Genomic DNA, 17,990 nt, shown 5'->3' with positions numbered 1-17,990 from the left:
AAGACATGGAGGAAACCTGATTACTTACTAAGGTGTAAGAAAGAAACCAATCTGAAATGGTTATATACTGTATGATTCCAAATACAGGGATGGGCAAAGTAGGTTTAGAGTTGTAATACAAATAAATAATGATACAAGAATAACTCTGTTTTGAGTACTCACAACTGTAAATCTACTCTGCCCACCCCTGAATATAACATTTGGAAAAATATAAAACTGGAGTGGGGTGGGGGCGGAGAATCAATGGTTGCCAGGAGGGAAGGAAGGAGATTTTTAGGGCAGTGAAAATATTCATGCTCCAAATGAAGGCTTTTATATTAAAAAAATTATAAGTGTACCTAACAAACACAAAATAAACAAATCAAAGTGTTTGCTTTAAAAGATTAAATATACATAAAAACTAGAAACAGAGTTCTACTGTGCTATAGAGTATATATAGGCACTTATGGTAAATAAACTTTAGAAGTTTTTAGAAACTGTCAGAGCTAAGAAGAGTCTAAAGAGACCTAACAACTAAATTTAATGTAGTATCCTGTATGAAATCCTGAATAGAAAAAGGACATTCAGGGAACACTAAGACTATCTGAATAAAGGCATCTATATAATAAAAGCCCAGCAACCGTTATGGTGGACCGACCAGAACGACTGGTCACTATGACGCACACTGACCACCAGGGGGCAGATGTTCATCGCAGGAGATGCCCCTTGGTGGTCAGTGCGCTCCCACAGCTGGAATGCAGCTCAGCCAGAAGCCTGGCTCACGGCTGGCGAGCGCAGGGTGGTGGCGGGAGCCTTTTCCGCCTCTGCGGCAGGGAGCAGTTCCAGATTGCGAGAGGGCGCAGGCTGGGCTGAGGGACTCTCTCCCCCACATGAATTTCATGCATTGGGCCTCTAGTAGAAGAATAATAATGTATCAATACTGGTATATTAGTATGGTAATAAATGTGCCATACTAATTCAAGATGTTAATAACAGGGAAAACTGGATACAGAGTATATGAGGTATATGTATATAGAAACTCTGTACTATCTTAGCAATCTTTCTGTAAATCTAAAACTGTCCTAAAATAAAAAGTTTATTAAAAAAATAAAGAGTTTCAGGAAGGGTAAATACCACTCCATATACATGTACAGCTTCTTTTAGCTTTATAAAATACTTTCAGAAACCTTATCCCAACAAGCTTGCGAGATAACTCAATACATCAGGTCCTCAAAAAACATCATTTTGTTCAAAGTCATTTCATGATAACATTGATGAGATGCCATAAGAACTTAACTCTTGTTCATATCAATTAAGCCTATGCCAGCAATTTTCAACCCTTTTCCTCTCAAGGCACACACAAATTACTAAAATGCCATGGCACACCAAAAAATATACTATTATGTTTTTTTGCTGATCTAACAAAACCTATAATAAAAAAAGGTGTAATATGCTAATTAGACTCACCATCCTTCCAGGCGAAGCCAGGGCTGCAGGGAAGCCCAGGTCCCGGGTGCCTCCCAGCGGCTGGAGGCAAGCCTGGGTCCCGGGTAGCAGAGGAAAGCCCGTGCCGACAGCTGGGGCAAGGAAGGCCTACTCTTGCATGAATTTCATGCATCAGGCCTCTAGTAAATAAATTGAAAAGTGTAATTTTGATTCATTCATACCAGATGGCCACTGTTGTGCTGGCTGTTGTCATTTTTTAATTTGACTATCTAAGGGAAAAGAGATCAGTGCCCCTAACTAAATAGTCAGGTACTGCATGTTTTAAATTTTTTTTGTGGCACATCAATGTGCCTCGTGACACACCAGCATGCCTCGGCACACTGGTTGAATATCACTGTGGTTTCTTCATAGGTTATTTTGCTGAACATCCCAGAACCTGTAGATAGTGTTCAGCGAGGACTCACTGTACAGAGTTTAGGGACTCTTTTTATCACTGCTATTTTACAAATAAGCAACACAGAGATTGTCACTAATTCACAAAAGCTTCTGATTCTTAGTATCATATTCCCACTGTATTACACTATACAAAACCCAAAGATTAAAAAAAATAGTAACCTTGCTTCCATGATTCTGAAACAGTATTCTCTATAGAAAGCAGAGATAGTAAAAACCTAGTTATCACAAAAGACATGGACAGCCTGGCCAGCATGGCTCGTTCAGTGTTTGAGGTTGACCTGTGAACCTGGAGGTCACCGTTTGATTCCTGGTCATGCTCGGGTAGCGGGCTCTATCCCCAGTGGGGGACGTACAGGAGGCAGCTGATCAATGATTTTTTTCTCATCTTTGATGTTCCTATCTCTCTCTGTCTCTTCCTTCATCTCTGAAATCAATAAAAATATATTTTTAAAAAAGACATGGACAGACTGAGGAACTATTACAGATTAGAAACAAAAAAATAACTAAATACAATCAATGCCATAAGAACTTAACTCTTGTTCATATCAATTAGCCTATGGCAGCGATTTTCTTAGATGGGATCTTAGAACACAAAAGGGGCATTAAAGGAAAAAGTGGTAAAATTAAAAATAAGATCTATGGTTCAGTTAATATTATTGTACCAAACTCAATTTCTTTGTTTTGATAATTATATTATGGTTATTGTATAGATACAGCTGTAGGGGAAGTTGGGTGAGTGGTAAACCAAAACTATATACTATTTTTGCAACTATGCTATAAATCTAAAATGAGTTTAAAATAAAAACAAAAGACTTTTTGTTATGGGATAATCTCCACTCATATTATTCAGAGAAAAATCAAAGTACTGAAAAATACGTTTGCATATATCTCTGAAAGAACAAACATGTAATTAGAAACAGTGGTTGTTTTTGAGAAGGTTAAGTAGTTTACTTTTTTCTCTGAATCCTTTTATTCATCTGTCCCTTTTAAATGCTGTACTGGAAAAGCAAAACATAAAATTTAAAAGAGAGGATAAAAAATAAATATAAAATGTGATTTCAACCCCAAGCGCACAAAGTATAGAAGTAGTAGTGGTAGTGATAAATACTTCATTTTTTGCCTTTCTCCCTTCCTCACAAATTTTTTTTCAAGTCATTCTAATCAACTAAGGCTTAATAAGATCATTCCTTCCAAAAATAGTCAGTACTGCATCTGATCTAAAGGCCTCAACAGGGATTTGAATTTATTTTTTCTTTACCCTGCTTTCAAAACCTCATTTAGATCTCTCAACTTCCATTTAGAGCTAGGATGATCATATAGATAATGTATCGGACAAACCAGGGCACTTTGAGAGTAAAAGAGAGTGTTAGTAGTAACTATACCAGGACAAAAGGCATAAATTGGAACATTCTAGTGAAAATTCAGATTCTATGTTAGAGCACTCCTAAAATTTAGTTTTAATGATGATTCCTTGGAACACTTTTTCCATTTCTAAATGAACTCTTCCTTTCTAAACACTACCTGCTTTCAGAATTGAAATAGCTTTTCATTTATGCTGATCAGAAATTTAAATTCAAAGGGATCAAACAAGAAGTAAATTCACTTTTCTAAAAAAATGCATTAAAGATTTAAAATGCACACACTTATACATACAGCCAGCTGAATTCCCTTCAACTGCCTCTTCTCTTAAAAAGGAAAAAAAAAAAAAGCTTCAATTCCTAGCAGGTCAAATTACAAATGAATAGAACCTAGCTGACATGCACATCATTAAAATACACTGTAGCTCTAGTTTCTTACAGGTCAAGGATTCTGCTTCCAAGTACAGGACAAATGTGGAGACTTCTGTACTACAAATTTAGCTGTAGTGATCATTTAAATATAAACAGACAAAAGAGTCAGACTGCCCTAAATTTATCCATGTATGTGCTGATTTGGGAATCCATATAAGCCGGACCTTTTCTATCGATTAACTACATGGTAACTAACAGGGAAAATTAAAGCTAGAGAAGAGGAAATTATCGGCACAATTCTTTAAAAATCACAATCAACAGCCCACTACCTCAAATAGCAAAACACAATTATTTAAGACCATAAAAGAGGTGATAATCTCTTCCATCTTCCTATGGCCATTAAAATTGAATACAATTTCTTTTAAAATTTTAATGAAAAATATTACTCATAGTCAAAGTCAGTGGATCCAAAGTTTCTGATGAATAAATCAATTATTAACACAAGGCTTATACAGACTAAGGTTTTAAATCCTGTCTGATTTTTCCCATTAGACTAGGTATTGGCGATGTTTAAAGTAGTTGTGTTTTTGGCAGTACACACACACACACACACACACACACACACACACACTTTAATTGATTTTAGAAAGAAACAATGATTTGTTGTTCCACTTGTTTATGCACTTGTTGCTTCTTGTACGTGCCCTGAACAGGGATCGAACCTGAAACTTTGGTGTATTGGAACAATGCTCTAACCAACTAGGTTCTTTGGCAGTATATTTTACTACTCATTCTAACCCTATTTTTTTCGCACCTGGCTCTATTAAACTGCATCTTATAGACGTGCCTGTCTCTCTCTGCTCCAAATCTCTCCACCAACATTTACCAGTTGTACTGTATTTACCATTATTCCTTTAGACATGGTCTAATGTCACTAAGTGGATCTATTTTTTAAAATATGTTTTTACTGCCCTGACCGGTTTGGCTCAGTGGATAGACCATCAGCCTGCGGACTGAAAGGTCCCAGGTTCGATTCCGGTCAAGGGCATGTACCTTGGTTGCGGGCACATCCCCAGTAGGAGGTGTGCAGGAGGCAGCTGATCGATGTTTCTCTCTCATCGATGTTTCTAACTCTCTATCCCTCTCCCTTCCTCTCTGTAAAAAATCAATAATATGAAAAAAATTTATTTAAAATAAGTTTTTACTGAATTTAGAGAGAGGGGAAGGGAGAGAGATTGAAAGATAGAAACATCCATTGGCTGCCTCCTGCACACCCCCTACTAGGGATAGAGCACACAACATGAGCATATGCCCTGACCAGGAATTGAACCGGTGACCTCTTGGTTGTTGGGTCGATGCTCAACCACTGAGCCATCCTGGATGGGCACAAAGTGGATCTATTAATCATAGCCTACCTCACAATTCAAGTAACATACTTGCTTATAATCTGGACTTTCTAAATTCCAAATATATGATGTTGATCTCATCTGGCATGGACACACAAAAAAAGGTGTATTTTGCAGATACACCTAAACTGGATAGCTTCCATCTAAGAACAAAACCAATCCTCCCCTGACATCAAATAAATGGGAGACTCCATCTCTGTCCTCCTCTCCCTTACTCGTTCCAAATAAACTAATTATTCTATTATCCTAAACAATTCAGAAAAATGTCTCTGGAGGAAAAACCTATCCAAAAAGAAATGGTCATTCTAGTGGATTATTGGTGTCATTTTATTTGTATAGTTAAAATTTATTTCAATTTAGAAAGTGGACAGAACACCACTGTGGTCAATTCCTCAAAAACCCCAATTCTTCACTACAGTTTTCATAACCATATAGTCTGATTTACAACAATTTCCAGTATATTATTATAAAAACTGAAGATCTCTGAAGCTAAAGACACAAGAAATCATAATTACTATCTGTCATCTGTATAACCTTGGGCAAATTACCAAACCTCTCTCTAGGTCTAGGCGGGTCCACAGCCACTCAGCTGACAGGGATGAGCGATGCTCCCACAGCAGGGCCAATCCCCACAGGCCACGAATCCCATGCACCAGGCCTCTAGTTATATATAAAACATAATACAGTGAGATTGTAACTACTGATAACACAACCTCCAAACCTGAAATATCCCTCAATTGGTTTTATAGGATATCACAGAAAAATCCACAGCACAGCAGGAAGCTGTTTCCCCTGCTGTAAAATCCAGATGATTACACTACAGTTTTACTGCATAGGCTGTGAGGTTTAAAGAGGTACAAAGTAATGAATTATTATTTCATTTTACTTTTGAATTATTTATTTTAAAACACTATTGAGACCAGTCAATAACGCGGAATAAATTCAGTCATGAAATTTAATTATATGTAAATTGGTAGGAAAAATAATTGGCTAGCAATCTCAGCAAATAACTTAAGAACTTGAAAACATATTACATTGGAACCCTGGCCTGGTAGCTCAGTTGGTTAGAGCATTGTCCTGATACCCCAAGGTTGCCCCACCAGGGTATATACAAGAAGCAACCAATGAATGCATAAATAAGTAGAATAACAAATTGATGTTTCTCTCCTCCCCCCCCCAATCCTCTCTAAAACAAACTAACAAACAAGCCAGCCAGCCAGCCCTGGCCCATGTGGCTCAGTTGGTTGGGCATCACCCCATATATCGAAAAGTTGCTGATTCATCAGGGCACATGCCCAGGTTGCAGACTCCATCCCTGGTAGAGGGCGTGCAGGAGGTTTCATCAATGTTCCTCTCTCTCTAAAAATCAATAAACTATTCTTTAAAAAAAGAAAAAGAAAACATATTACATTGGATCATGGGTATGAGCATATCACACTTATATTAAAATATATGGACATCTATTTGACATGGATAATTTGACTAGAAGAAAGGACTGGTTTCCAAAAGAGCACTAGATTTAAAAATTAGTAATTAAATGCATGCAAGATAGAGCAAACAATTCCTGAGGCATTAAAAAAGGTAGAGAGACAAGTCAGGAATTCCTCTGGGACCCATAGTAATGCATATTATTTCTTTTACCACTGGCTGACATGATAGATCTCTATGCAGAGGTTTAACAAACTTTTCACAGAAAAGCAAATGTATGTACAATGTAACACACAGAAATAACATCACAGAAATAATCCACAACACAGCAGGAAGCTGAGTCTCCAATCTGGACATTCTTCTCAGCCTCTACTAAGCCTACATATATACTTGCCCTTACTTAACCATTAATTCAAATGTCTGAGCAACTTCCAGGTGCCAGATCCCAACCCAATGCTGGAAAAAATGAAAAAACAAACAAACAAAAAAACAAAAAAAAAAACCCAAGAAAGCTTCTCATTCAAGTTTTAAGTTCAGTGAGATGAGATAAATTATAAGAAAGTATACAGTAGAAAAGTTAAAACATCACAGTGGTTAAAGGCTGAGACCAGTCCAAACTACCTGAAAGCTATCTCTTCAACTAGCTATGTGAATGGAGATATGTTTTTTATTTGTAAAATGGGAACAATAGAAGTTAACTTACTGGGGAATTATATGAGAAAACTAGAGGCCCGGTGCACGAAAATTCGTGCACTCGGGAGGGGGGAGGGAAGAGGAGAGGTCTCTCAGCCTGCCTGTGCCCTCTCACAGTCCAGGAGCCCTCGGGTCCTTACCGCCCACCTGCTCGCTGCTCCTTAGCACTACCTCTGAGGCGGGAGAGGTTCATGCCACCGCCGCTGCGCTCCCCCTGTGGGAGCACACTGACCACCAGGGGGCAGCTCCTGCATTGAGCATCTGCCCCCTCGTGGTCAGTGCGCATCATAGCGACCAGTCGTTCTGCTGTTCATTCGATTTGCATATTACCTTTTTATTATATAGGATGGTACATAACATAGTTCCTAATAGAGTAAGCACTCTCTGTATTGTTTTCTAATAAAAGTGTTGTTACTGAAATATGGCCAAGTGCTGTGCAAGCACAGAAAATGAAACAACTAACACTGCCTAGGAAAGATGTCAGCGATAACATCAAATTGAATCTTGAAGAATGAATAGTAGGAATTCCAGAAAGGTAAGAACATACGCAAAAACAAGAATAATGAAAGAGCCTAGCTGATCCAGATAATAGAAACTGTTGGATGGCAGGATGAGGGGAAAAGAGATATACCTATTACAAGGGATTCAGGATGCTTAAAAGTCTTAGAAACCAAGTTAGTGAGTTTGGATCTTATTCTTTTTTAAAAATATATATTTCTTTTTACAGAGAGGAAGGGAGAGGGATAGAGAGTTAGAAACATTGGATGAAAGGATGAGAGAGACATCGATCAGCTGCCTCCTGCACACCCCCTACTGGGGATGTGCCCGCAACCAAGGTATATGCCCTTGACCGGAATCGAACCTGGGACCCTTCAGTCCTCAGGCTGACATTCTATCCACTGAGCCAAACCCGTTAGGGCTGGATCTTATTCTTAAAACAATCAGGAACCACAGGAAAAGTCACAGCTTATGCGTTGGGAGCGGTTATAGGGTTAAGCCTCGGACTGACCTGCTGGCAAAGTCACAAACAAGTCCCAGCTTGATCTTGTGACTGCTCTCCTGGGTAGCTAGTGGGCTGTGGGAGGGGCAGCAAGTGCTGCCAAAACAAGTGAAACTTACAAGAACATTGTCAATTGCCTTGTTTGTCCCTGATTATAAATAAAGCACCAGCTTTGCAGTCTGGATCTGTTCTGTGGCCTCAGCAAGGCACAGAAGATCCACCTAGACCCAGCTTTTTCTCTTTGTATATCAGTTCTCCATCCTTTGTCGCCCCCGCTCAGGCTCCTGAACCCTTGGCTGTGCTGGCGCCGCACACTTATGAGAGATCAAAGTTCAAATCTGAGTTTACTAACTGTGTGGCCTCAATTTCTCTAAGCTTATTTTCTCATCTCTAAAATAACACCACCTGGTTTGGATGGTTACTTGGGTTAAATATATCCAAAATGCCATGGCACAGAGCCTAGCATGTAATATATACTCAACAAATAGTAGCTGATGTTATCGTCACTAGATATCACAGCAGTTAACTTTTGATTCTGATATTGGCCAAGGATAAATTTATAGTACCCTAATTTGACAGTCTCCAGGAAGTACCATTCTCCTCTCCTGGCTATTGTGTACTGGAACAAATGAACAACATTGACTGATTTAAACAATCAATTAAACTTATAACACTGAGATGTTTCTGGAAAAACTATATAATATTTAATGATAAGCATACCAACTATGTCCTACCAGTTAGTTAACTGGTAGAAAATACTGCTATGTATTAAAGAGAAACAATGCTATATATTCTGTAGACAATACCAGCACTCATCTCCTTGAAAAGAGGCCAATGTATATACCAAATCAGAAAGAACACTACAAAAGAAATCAGAAAATTAAAGTACAAAACCCAGCTCTATAGTAGGCAAAATAACTTATCTGGACCTCAACTTCATCTATAAAATAAGAGTTACTTCTATCCCATTTACCTCACTGAGTTACTGGAAGAATTAGATAAGAAGGGCACTTAGTAAATGAAAGAAAAATACCACATGATCGCACTCATTTATGGATAATAAAGAACATTATAAACTGATGAACAAAAAGATAGATACAGAGACAGTAAAGCAACAAACAGACTTTCAAATTACAGGGGGAAAGTTAGGGAGAGGTGGGGGAGATAAGAAATCAAACGAAGGACTTGTATGCATGCATATAAGCATAAACAATGGACGCAAAACTCTGGGGGGTGAGGGCATGTATGGGTGTGGGGTGGGGGGGCAATGGTAAGATATGTACACATATAATACCTCAATAAAAATAAAAATAAAAATAATAATAATAATAATAATAAAAAGGGCACTTAGTAAACCATAACAGTATACAACTATACAATACAGTGGAACCTCGTTTCTCGAACATCTCACATCTCGAAAAATTTACTTCTCAACCTGACAACCCTTCATGCTGTTACCTGTATGATGAGCCATGCATCTCTCAGGTGACGAGAGAGAATGCGCAAATATGAGTCAGTTTACCACTGTTAAAATCTCAGGATATTGTGCTGTGAATATTTTCATGTTTTGTTTTGCTTTTGTTGCTGTTTGTAATTATTGTAACATTTTCAGTTTTGTTAAATTTTCATTTATATTTGTCCTTTTTGTTTTCAAAGTGTTCATTTATAGATTAAACAGTACAATAGACATGTACTGTATATAAGAAAAGTTAAAATAGGGAATCATTTGGGGGTCTGGAATAATTTAATTTACATGATTTCTAATGAGAAAAAATGATTCAGTTTTTGAACAGCCTTCCAGAACGAATTAGGTTTGAGAAACGAGGTTCTACTGCATTACCATTCTAATATCCAGGTTAGATGATTTTACAATATCCTGGTGCTTCAGTTCCTTAATTTCCTTTCCTATAATGAAAAATCCTGTTGTCCATTCTAATGTAGCCATTTCACTCTCATTGTCATTACCAATATTCTCAACCTTCCCATAATCTCCATTTCAAACATTGTGCTCTCCAACCACAACCTTCCATCTTTCCAGATCGTTTCCTCTAATACCTCCACTCCAATTCTTAAACCCAATCAGAACCTACAATCCTTTCATCCAACTTTTCACTCCGACCCTACCCCTCAACACTAAAGTCCTCACCTATCTCCCTGCCAAGCTTAAAATCAGACAGTTATTATAATCACTAACTTGTATACACCCCCTCTTCCCTTGCCCTTACTCTAATGGAAACTGGTTATCACAGCTATAACTGTATGTATAGCACATCTAACACAATTATACCTGAATTAATATTCCTGAAGAAAAATTGCTTTGAAGTCTATGCCCATTTAAATACCTTAATAGCTAGTACATTCCTGCTTCAAGCATTAAAACAAAACTTACTTTTGTAGCCCTAACTTTCACTTTTGCCCTATGTCCAATAGTTTATTCACTGTCCTAAAGAAACCCAATTCTGCTTGTTCCACTTCTGTACTTTTGCCCTGGCTATTTTCTCCTACTGAATGCCTCCCATTCTTTTCCTTTGCAAGGATACACTCCCATCACATTTCAAACCAGCTTAAATGTTAATTTCTTCATAAAGGCATGCCCAATCATCTGACTTTAAGGGTTCTCTCCATTCCTTGGGAGTTTTGCATTACACTATTCATCTGATAACCATGTTGGTCTTAATAAACTAAATATTGTTATTTTTATTCTCTCTCCACTTATAACAAAAGCTCCTTGAAAAACACCATTTAATGAACTTCCCCCAGACATACTCACACATACTTCTCTGTACAACTACTATTAAAATAGTTTTAACAATCTTTTCAAAAATTATTTTATATTCTAGAAAATAATCTCGAGGTAAATATATCCCTTGGTATTTCTTGGGCAGATGATACCCTAAAGTAGTATTAAACCAACTAAATTTTCAACCACTTTCATTCTTTCTGTTAAGATATCTCATATTACTCATAGCCACAAGGGAAATTACTGATAGTACAGCATATAATCCACAAGCATCAGCCTCAATTTCCTCTCTAGTCAAGACCTAGAGTATGAAATTCATTTCTTGGTTTTTGATCAGTACTGCCTACAAAAAAGGGTGAAAAATGAGGCTTCTGTTCCCTCATCAACTCTGGAAAAATGTTACATGAGATGAGTACTGGCTTTTCTAACAATCATTATTTAAAATATCAGCCACAAAACATGATCAATGACTTTTTTCTATTTCAACTTTAAAAACTGTTTTGTATTTCACGTCTATAAAGCACAGAGATAAATTGAAATCCTTCTATGAAATCAATGCAAATGCCAAAAGCAAGGATGACAATAAATAATTGATACCTTGTGAGATGAGACCAAATGTACTATTACAAAGATAGTTTCTGGTTGCTTGAGTGACACACAGTGCAAGGTTTATTTGACCTCAACATTGTCAGTAAAAAAAAAAGAAAGAATTAAAGCAAATTAACAGGAAACTTGTGTTTTGGCCCTAATTGTAATTTCTTCCTATCTATAGCACTTACTAAAACATTATGTGGTATTAACCTATGTACAATGCCAAAGAAATTTTATCTATCTTTTCTTCAATACATTCCTAAATTAGGTATAAAATACTAAATGTATTTGTTAAATCCCAAGGAAATTATTTTATATAAGCAAGATAATACAGTATTTTGTCTTTCAGCCTGAGCATATTTAAATTTTTGCATTGAGTAATATAATATGCATTAAGCACATCTGATTAGGCTTCCTTAGTTAAATAGACAATTCACTTTTTATAACTGGGAAATCATTACAACAACATCTGGTATTCACTGCAATAGCAAATCAATGACTTCTTTCAGTATTTGTGGTGGTCATTTGTAATTCCTTTGATAATTACCATGAGTCAGCTTTCACTTAATACTAAATGGCAATGTTAATATGAAAAGAGAACTACTGCCAGACATACAAACAATCAAAAGTACCAAGTTGTTTCAGGGAAGGAATTTTAATAGAATTCAAGAACTGGATGTCTACCTCAAGCTGGAATCAATTTTCATTAATAAAATATTAGAAACTTATTAAATCACAAGAACAAAGATGAAACCTCTACATGGACTTCAAATCCATAATCAAAATCATGAACTTCTGCTATTCCTTTTCAGAAAATTGTAATTTTGACCACCTCCAGAAAACTCTTATTTCATTTTATAATGTACCCATCTCAGCCATGAAGTAGCAGAATCAGGATAGTTAATTATATATGTGTTGTTTTTATAAATTTTAGTTCTGGTTATGTAACTTCTAAAGACATAAGAAAATGTGATTTAAAAAAAGTATCTCTGCAGTACTCTGAGAATTGTGTGACAAATATAGAATACAAGTAAAGAATACAACATGACAGCTATTTTTTCTATAATGTTGATGGCACTGGGACAGCCCCTGTAATAATCAGCCTAATAATAGTAAGTATATCTGTCTAGATCTGTTACTTCCTGGTCTCTCATGCCTACCTTGAAAACAAGCAAGCATACCATCACATGAAGCCCTATAAGCACAGTTCTTGTCAACCCCATTCTCCCAACAGCACAACTTATATCTTTCTCTCTGATGTTATTCCTTGATATGTCCCATGTTTTTAAGTGCCTTCTATCTTAAACGTATGTATCCTTTACCCTTTAAATTACCACCAGGGAGCCTTTCCTTATGCTGACCTTATTTGGTCATTATTGATCCCCTGAGAATATAGTAACCAATAATTCTGAATTTGTTTATAATCATGCTGATTCATCATCAGTATTTTGAAATCTGTATGGCCTTTGTTCCAATTCTTTCTACCTACCATGCATGAGAAAGAGAACAGTAATGATTTTGCATCAGTTTTAGTATCTCAAGCAAAGCTAACATTGATTTTCATTGCTAGTGGTATTTCTTTCAGATGATGGGAGACCCAGAAAACAGAGATTAGAGCACTTGCCCATGTGTCATCCCTAGCATGCCTACATTAATCAGTGCCAACTCTATAGTACCACAAAGAAAATATTCTGATACACTTTTGTGACGTAAGTATTATTAAACTGTAAACACCCTTATTTAATGGTCTCAAATAAGAATTATCTGAAGGTCACATCCTGATATCATATATGAAACACAAGGAGGAATCCTACAAACTTTTACATAAAATACATGACTTACTTATTGCTATTTATCACCATGATTACTTATACAGATTATATAAAGTTCTTGGGTAATTGTTATAGTTTTATTATGACCTTTAAGATAATATGTATTTTTCTCATTACTTTACCATTCACTATTATCACAGCTCCTTTTCAGTAGAAATCTAGTGCAGCCTGGCCGGTGTTGTGCAGTGTTTGAGCACCGACCCATGAACCAGGAGGTCACAGTTGGATTCCTGGGCAGGAGGCAGCAGATCAATGATTCTCTCATCATTGATGTTTCTATCTCTTTCTCCCTCTCCAGGAAGGAAGGGAGGAAGGGAGGAAGGGAGGAAGGGAGGAAGGGACCTAATGCAGAATACATTCAGAACACGATGGAATGAGAAGCTCCTTTAAATCATCAGTCTGCTGAAGGTATACAAACTGAAGAACATTTCCTCACTAGTACTGAGATGCATTACCATTAATAGCTGTGCAACCACTAAATGCTAAGCTGTGTATTTAACACGTTACTGTTGTAAGTCACTGTACAAATAAAACTTTTAGTGAACCTATTAGTCAAAGTGTTGAATACATCCATATCCTAAATTTTAGTATGTATTCTCCACTGTTTGCATAACATTTCAATCTGTAAATAAATATGCCTTAATCTGATAACGTAGGCAGAAGTCTTATCTCATTCAGAAACAGGACAGATTCTTAAAGTAATTAAAACTCTTAAAGCATTAAAAAAAAAACCAAAAAAACATCAGCATAGATCATAAAGATTTCCAAAGATAAAATACCACTCAAAAAGGCTACACAGAAGAATGACTAAACTAAAACAGTTAATATATCCTCTAAAGTCTCCCTAGAAGTCCTTGGGAGATCAACAACAGATCTGAACTAGAACAGAGTAAAAACTAATTGAATCACCTCTAAAAGCTCATTTATTCTTTGTGACCTATAAATTTATCCTCCACAGTTGATGACTCAATTAGTTATATAAAACATACTAGAGGCCCAGTGCACAGATTCATGCACCGGTGGGGTCCCTTGGTGTCGCCTGCGGGGATCAGGCCAAAACTGGCTCTCCGATATCCCCTGAGGGGTCCCAGATTGCAAGAGGGTGGTTCTCAGGTGATGCATCCCGGAATCCGGCTCCCTCCTCTCTGGTTCCGGGGTGCGTCACCGGAGAACCACAGCTGCCAAGTCACTGCAGCTCAGCAGCTCCTGCGTTGAGTGTCTGCCCCCTGGTGGTCAGTGCACGTCATACCTACTGCTCGGACGGTCAAACAGGCACTTAGGCTTAGATAGATAGATAATTAGCAGTAGAGATAATGGTCCTGAGTACAGGTTCAAGAGTTAAAAAGCCGGAATCTGAATCCAGAGTCTGCCAAACCAGCTGTGTACTTGGCCCAAGTATTTAAAACTCTGTGCCTCACCTGCCTCATTGTAATAGTAGCTATCTCATAGGGTTATTGTGGAGCTTGGGTAATACACAGTCTGTAGAGTAGTACCTGTTTATTATTATAAAGTTATCAAAGCCTTTTAAAACCACTATAATCTTATGAATGTCACCCCAATAAATTTAATTTAAAAAACCTTTAAATGTAGATCCCTAATAATAATTACTCTTTATATTCATAAGTACTTCAAGTGGCATACCACAGTTATGCTCCTCACTATATTTTACACACCTTTGAAACTTTAGGTGTTCACAAAATCTAATAGTGAACCCACCTCAGACTTCATAGTACTAGTAAGTTCAAAAGACACCTTGATGTTGTCTTCGAAATTTGCACTTGATGGTAAAGTGGCAAAGAAAATGATAGCCATCTAGAACTTACCAGAGAAGATGCACGGAAAAATTTCCAGTACTGTAAGATCTGTTTAAAGCAACAGGACCTGTGTACTGTGTTTGGAAACCTACTTTGGATTTGTTTTCAAGTGTATTCAGTGGCTTCACCTTATCACTTAAAATCTTAAAAGGAGGCCACATTTAATTTTGAATAACCTGAACTTGAAAAATGTTTGGTATACTATATTATATGCATTTCCCTATTACATTTTCTTTCCAATAACTTAAATCAAAGGACGTGATTAATGAAAATCAATCTATTCTTTTCCCTTTAGTAAAAAATACTATTTTATTTTTAAATGAATGTTTTGGAATGTTAGCACAATAACTTACAAAATTTTTAACATCTTGCAATTGTCTAAAAGGTTTCATTCCCAATGCTCTACTTACCCATCCATACTACTAGGATATCTGACTTTAAAAAAAACCCAACCCCAGCCCAGTGTTACTCAGTGGTTAGAGAGTCGGCCCCTGCAGGAAGAGTCCCATGTTTGATTCCCAGTCAAGGGCACATACCTCAGTTAGATACCTGCCCGGGTCAGGGGACACACAGGTGGGGGTGGGGGGGGTGCCATTCGATGTGTCTCTCACATCAATGTTTCTCTCACTCCTTCCCCCTTCATCCCTCCTTTCCACTCTCTAAAAAGCAATGGAACAACTATCCTTGGGCGAGGATTAAAAAAACACACCAACATTTCCCTGGCTGACTCAATACAGCAGGAATTGGTTATTACAACCTAAGAGGAAATATACTTAAAATATATGTAGTATCTTAAGCATCAAGAAAGAAAGTCATCTCATTTGAAAAGGTAGAGGCTTTCTCAGTTTTTTTCAGGTGACAGCATTCATACCCTGCTATCCAGTTTTCAAAATCTTTCAAGGCCCTGAAAATCCTGTTTTTGTTTAAGTCTGCTGAAATTATGTGGTTGACAGCCATTTTCCCTCAAAACTTAATTGTTCAGGTTATCTATTTAAAATTTTATTAGGTCACCTTGAAATTCTCTCCTCTGAAAAGCTCTTGAGAGTTTTCGTTATCAACACGTCCCTTTAAAAATTACTAATAAAGCCCACACATCTTGCAGCCTACTCATGTTTCATGGTGCTTGCTAAAGAACAATCTTTCTCAGGGATCAAACGTATAATATGAACTGCTTCAAACTTCCCTGGACCTGCATTTTATATATATATATATATATATATATATCCTTAAACACCCTGAGATCCTGTATTGTGCTGCAGCTAGCTGTACAGCAGGCGCATGATCACAAGGCTTTTCAACTGCCCCCAGATCCCTTACGGCTGCAAAACTTCTTAAGCGTTCTATGCACTAAACTGTCCAGTGTTGGATTAACCTGTTTATTTACCAACCCAATCACCTCAGGGAATCCAAACCCTTCAAACTGCCTTCTGAAGCATATCTGGAATATTCCCTTATTACTTTGAGGAAGATTTGCAGCAGGAAAAAAAACTTGAGTTCAGAGGTTCATCCCCTGACTCAAATTGCTGTTGCCAGGATATGCGGTAGTAATGCAGTGGTTTCTTTGAGACTCTGAGGATGTATTTTATCCTAGAAATAGCCAATCTCTACTAAATCCCTTTTAACTGCCGAGATTTCTGTGGTAACAATGCTCACCAGCAAGATATTTTAAACAGCCGAAAGATGAGTTATTCTAATTTGCCTTTATTTTTTTCCTCAATAATGCTTGCCAGCACAAGGGCATTTTTCTATACGGTATTTGCAACTGAAACAAAAAATCAAGCTTTTGGCACTAGTTATCACACGCTTGGACAGTCCATTATCATGCTGATTCTTATGAATCTTCTTTCGAGGTAAAATTTGGGGCGAAACTCACGTCCTATAACTTACTGTTTTTCAGGCCCAATTAACGGCCTAATAATAACAACAACAAAACATTTAGGCCCGGGAAATCTCAATTTTTGACTAAGAAAGCGTCTAATAACTAAAGCACCCTTTTGCGGGTGAGGAATTGGAAAGACAATGAAAGTAATTTATTTATTAAAGAGAAGAGGACCCTCCCCCCCCCCAAAAAAAAAAAAAAAAAAAAAGCCGTGCAAGCAAAACCCAGGGGTTCGGAAGCTCTGGTCTAGTAATATTCTCCCAAACCCTCCGACCCAACCCTCTTTTCCCCGGGGAGCCAGCCCAGTGCCTGCACAGGCAGGGGAGACCCAGAGAAGCACAGACCCCACCAGCGGTCAGGCCGGGGTTCCGAAGCCCAAATAGGCCAAAGCCGCAAACACGGCGACCTGAGTTTAAGAGGCAACAGAATACGGGGTTAGATGCGGCCTCGACTCAAGCTGGGCGGCCCCCCCCGGAGGAATCGGAGGCGGAGAAGAGCGAGCCGGCTTGGGCTGGCAAGCCGGAGCAGAACCTGGACGGAAAGAGAGCCAGGAGCAGAGGAGAATGTTTCAGCTCGGTCAGCGCCTTCCCCGGATCTTCGGCGACACCCGTGTTTACCTGAAAGTCTCGGTCCTCGTTGAAGCGGGAGAAGCGGTCCGCCATTTTGCCGCCTTCACTGCTCTCAGAACGACGCTCTCCGGTTCGCTCCTGCTCTCCCGCGACACCCGCCCCCTCGCTCCCCTCCCCAGTTCCCCGCCTCCTCCCACGCCCACCCAGCGCGCGCCGGCTAGGGAGGGAGGAAGCGAGAAGGTGGGTCCTAATCGGAGCCCCCGAGACGCATGCGCTCTTCAGCCCGAGAGGCGGAACCTTCCCCTTTCGTGGCCCGCTCGGCGCACCTCCCAGGGCGACCCCGGGTACAACGCGTGCGCACTCGCGCCGGGGAGGGCAAGTGCTTCCGGAGAGAAAGGTCACAGGGGGCGCGGTACGCACGCCTCCG

The 17,990-nt window shown here is 38.4% G+C and overlaps 1 protein-coding gene across 1 annotated transcript in view; it reads right to left on the bottom strand.

The window, feature by feature from the left end:
- Nucleotides 1-17,715, bottom strand: part of GPATCH8 (G-patch domain containing 8) — a 73,996-nt gene extending 56,281 nt beyond the window's left edge. The window contains exon 1 of the mRNA XM_079797487.1: nt 17,612-17,715. Coding sequence (XP_079653613.1) covers nt 17,612-17,656 — 45 coding nt within the window. The 5' untranslated portion in view covers nt 17,657-17,715. The remainder of the gene's footprint in view (nt 1-17,611) is intronic.
- Nucleotides 17,716-17,990: the final 275 nt, after the last annotated feature.

Source organism: Cnephaeus nilssonii (genome assembly GCF_951640355.1).
Source record: "Cnephaeus nilssonii genome assembly, chromosome: 19".
Lineage (NCBI taxonomy): Eukaryota > Metazoa > Chordata > Mammalia > Chiroptera > Vespertilionidae > Cnephaeus > Cnephaeus nilssonii.
The sequence above is the reverse complement of the archived record's forward strand: the minus strand, read 5'-3'. Positions and strand labels throughout refer to the sequence as shown.